General features: G+C 31.8%; 1 protein-coding gene across 1 annotated transcript; it reads left to right on the forward strand.

Annotated features, from left to right (window-relative positions):
• The first annotated feature begins 2,558 nt into the window (after positions 1-2,558).
• Positions 2,559-3,798, forward strand: LOC111399241. The gene is made up of 2 exons (XM_023026507.1): positions 2,559-2,888; positions 3,352-3,798. Exons 1-2 carry the CDS (start codon positions 2,628-2,630, stop codon positions 3,634-3,636), a joined length of 546 nt encoding a protein of 181 aa, XP_022882275.1. The 5' UTR covers positions 2,559-2,627; the 3' UTR covers positions 3,637-3,798.
• Positions 3,799-4,628: the final 830 nt, after the last annotated feature.

The following is a 4,628-nucleotide window of genomic DNA, read 5'->3' on the forward strand; positions in this document are numbered from 1 at the left end:
TTCAAGTTTAACTAAGCGCAACAATTTACATCAAATTCTTAACCATTGGCCTGAATGAGTTCTTTAAAATGTTCCAATATCACTTCTATTTTCTTTATCCTTGAAGGGATAAAAAATTTTAACTTGAAAGGAAACACAAGGTTCTTATTAATCTAAAATTACATCTATAGAATTTAATGAATTATTTTGTTGGAGTTTAATTATAGATAAAATCACATTAAATTGAATACTAGATCGATGTAATATGGTGGAATTCATAAGAAAAGGTATAATAGTTGGTGCATTGCACTATCCATTGTTAAAATAAAAAGTAAATTTTTGGGTTAATTCTAATTTTTTATTCTTATATTAGAACCGACAATCGGAATGGAACCAATTGGTTCTCAATTTCAATGCCAAGAACAAATTAGAACTTGATGGTTCTAATAACTTTTGTTCACCCATAATAGTACACGGTCTTAGACAAATACAATGGAAGAATTCATTATATTTCGAAAAAATTGAAGGAGAAGATGGTACAATTCATGATTACTAAAGGTGGATTTTATTTTTAAGGCTAACGATATCTCTCTCAATTTCTCAAAGAATTCTTCCTCTTGGAATTTTTGTATAACTCAATCCAATTTTTGATATCTGAAGGGAGAGGGAGATTATTTTTGGAGGTCAATTGTTTACCTAGAAGACTTTTTTTAATTATGCAATGGCCTATTTAAAGGAGTTTGATGAGAGTATTTTAGTTATTTTTATGACTTGATGTTTTTTCATCATTTTTGTTAGAATTCAGGATCATATTTTCATTTTTAAAGCTTACTGGTATTTGTGCTTTTTTGACACTTTCTTAAAATCAACCTAGTTACATACAAGCTTGTGACATCTACATCCAAGTTGATTTTGCCAAAATTTTGTACTATTTGTCTTGTTCATGTTTAAAAAAAGGTTGAACCCCAACTTTGAGAACTCTCATCGCCTCGCCTCTAGAACTTTGTGATGGAGGTAAATCGCGGAATGTGCCCCAACAGGTCAGGGAATAAAAGCTGTCTGTACACTACGCCTACAAGGAGTCCAATTCCATGTCTCAGGAATTGAATTCCCATACTGCGACTGCCAACAAGGCGTGAGATAACTTCACTCACTGTCTTATTCATGTTTGTACTATAAAAGAGAAGAAAAAAATGCCGGAAAAATAAGCTAAATAAGGCTCGCTTGAGAGAGAAGATACTGAAAGGAGAGGATTGACTGCAGTATATTTTCCACTCAAGCAAGCATATTTTTTCTCAAGTGAAAGTTTTAAGTTCAGACACAACCAGTTTGGCTGCGGACACTTTTTAAGGATAATTATTATATGTTTCATGCGAGTTAGGGTCTTAAAACGTAAAATATGAATTTTGTTACTTGAATTCACATTCTCCCGAATGCAAAATGTAAAGTTCACTATGAATTTCTAATCACGTATATTTATTTTGAGTCAAGGTAAAATTTGATCTAAATAATTCAATTAATCTATTTCTTAATCCAAACTCTAAATATTTTCACATAATTATGATGAGTTTATAATTTATGCATTCGTATTATTATAATGCAAACTAGCCAAATATATATCAAGCACAATTATGCAGTTTTGAGAGACATTCACACTCTTATCAAGTTATCATTACAATGCACATAAATTTATTTCCCTTGATCAATGTACATTCACGACATTATTCAAATAGACGAATAAATATGAATAGACTTATATTTCTTCTATGGAGTCGAGTAGTAATTCAAATAAAACTTTTCACCGCGACCCTTCACTAACGCAAAATTAGGTAGGAAACGACAAAATAGGTGTCAAGGTAGAATCTCATTAAATATTCCAACTCAATATTACCTAACGTCTAAAAAGGACAAATTAATGCAAAATCGATATTTATTATGTTTGGTACTACCATGTTTAGCTAAACTCAAAAAGTTTATTTATAAGTAAATAAGTATGATTTAAAATGAATAATGTTTTATTGATTAGAATGTAATTAAATAAGTTATTTATTTTGACAGTATTGAAAAAGTTGCTTTAAAAAAATTTAACATAAATTTTATGAACATATATCAAGTTGTAAGAACTAGGGACACTGTGATTGGACCTAGATCAGTCATGATTCAGTTCTTTTATACAAAAAAAATAATTGAAAGTCTAATATATTGTAAAAAAGTTATTGTTTACTTTCCCACTTGCTTGTTTATCATTTTGAATGCATATTAATTCATAATTATTTTTACAAAATTATGATTAAATTGAAATGTTATTGCAAATTATTTTTTAATATACTTTAAAAAAAATTTTGATTTTCAATTGCAAGTCTCAAATTTTATTCTTGAAATAATTGGATTGGCTAGTTAATTAAGCGAGACACAATTCTCCCCAAATTAATTTTTTGAAAATTTAAGCCAAAAACTACTCCATTTTCTTCATTTAAGAAAACAACTCTTCTATTTGACTTCAATTTTATTTTTCACTTATAAATATAGACCAACTCTTTAAGGCTCATTCATTCTCCCCCCTCTCTTTCACACTAATACGCCAACTCACCATCAAGATTTCCTCCCATTAATTTCCTTTCATTTTGAAGTCATTTTAATTTAAGTTGATGGCTCACAATCACACACTTCCAAACATGGAAACAATCACATCATCCATCGAAAGCTCTCTCGAAAATGGTTCCTTAAACCACCTGAAAATGAGCAGCAGCAGCGGCAGCAACAGCGGCGTTACCGTAGGCGGAAGTGGCGGCGCTGTCACAGGTCAATGTGGCTCGGATTCACAAAAAAGACATCATTTCTCCAAGACCATAGAACTCAAATCCGAAATCCCGCTCCCAGAATACTGGGAGCAATTCCTTGATATGCAGGTAAACGCCACCTTCCTTCCTCCTGAATCCTCCAGGAGTAATTTCTTCAAAGATCTTAAGCTGTCCTTTATCTTCTTAGTTCTGCATTTATTGCTCAAAACCATAATAGCAGATCTTGCATTTAGTTTTATTTCATTTTCCCAGAAAGGTCTAGTTAAATTGATGGTGGATTTTTTATTATCACTTCGTTATTTATCTCCATCATATATTTTTTTTCTCTTTCAGGCAAAATAAAGTTTACAGTTTGAACTGACAGATTCCTAAAAAGGGCTCTCAGCTCTTCAAAACATTTTTCTTTTTCCTAGAAAAATCAAATGAAAGTTTAAAACTCATTTTATCCAATAAATATATGCATGGACCTTTCCAGTCAATTGAATTATTTGGGGCCATTTTCTTTGAACCCCATGATTATACACAAGTTTATTTTGTCACATACAATCCGTGTACTGGATTTTGCTTGCAGACCGGCGAAATATATTACAAAAATAGGAAGACTGGGATAAAAGTGACTGAAGATCCGAGGACCACCGCAGCAGAAGATGATCGCGGTTCATACGACCGTCAAGGGTCGTCATCAGAATCAACTGCTTCATCTTCAACTGATAGATGGAGCCATAAAGGAGATCGCTTCGTGGATGAGTTCACCATATTTGTGGCAGTAGGATGCAAGGAGTGTTTAATGTACTACATGGTGCCCAAGCTAAGTAAGGATTGCCCCAGATGTCATGGTCCACTCCTGCGTTTCTGATGCATCAGAAAAGGCCTGTCTTGAATTGTTCTCATTTCCGTTTTTTTTTTTTAATTTTCTGTCTCTGTTCTTGGATAAATTTATTGGACTTTAATCTGTGGATCGATTATTATTTATCTGGGCGATGATGGGACCATAGAGTTTCTTAAATGGGACAAAAAGGGTTACTTTTCCTGTTGAAAATTCTGTCGTTTTTTCTAGATCTTTTCTTATTTTATGGAGTCTTAAATTTGTGTTATTTTGTTGTCTTTTTAAAGTGATGGGTAGTATAGTTCTTTTAGCTGCATGTATGTAAGTCATTAATGTTAATTAAGCAAGCAAAAGAGAATAATTAACATAATCACCCATTTTAGTGAAACTTGAATTCAAAAGTTTCTAGTCTGATGCATAAGCAACATATTTAGAGCCCATATCTGATCTGTATAAACGTATCTTTTTAAGTTGGTATTTGAATGGTACACTCATTAAATAGATTATCTTTTCGGGTGTGTATTCGAATGATAATTCATTAAATGGAGTAACTTTTTAGGTGTAATTTCGAAATGCACACTCATAACATCGAGATGAGAATGCTTTAGTGGGTAGGGTATCTCTCCAGGTGTGTATTTAGTTTGTACACTCACAAAAACGATTTAAGCATATTTTTTAGACGGTGTTAGACACGCTATTATGACATGCTACCTAAAAAAAGAGGAATACAGAATGACTTTCATTAATAAATTTAAAATTTTTGTGATGCATAAGCAAGGTAAGGTTTGAATTTAAAATCATCCCGCTTAAAAGTACTTTTTTAGGTGTATATTTGAACGGTATACTCATAAAAACAGGATAAGTATATTCGCTTTTAGACGGTGTCACACAAGTTGTCAGCAACATTATTATCACTAGATCTTGTAATTAATGATATCGAGAAACCCGTTATTAGCATGAAATGAAGGTTTTGAATTTAAAACATTTTTATCCTCTTAACATTACTATTTTAATTGCTTGTT

Source organism: Olea europaea, chromosome 8, assembly GCF_002742605.1.
Source record: "Olea europaea var. sylvestris chromosome 8, O_europaea_v1, whole genome shotgun sequence".
NCBI lineage: Eukaryota > Viridiplantae > Streptophyta > Magnoliopsida > Lamiales > Oleaceae > Olea > Olea europaea.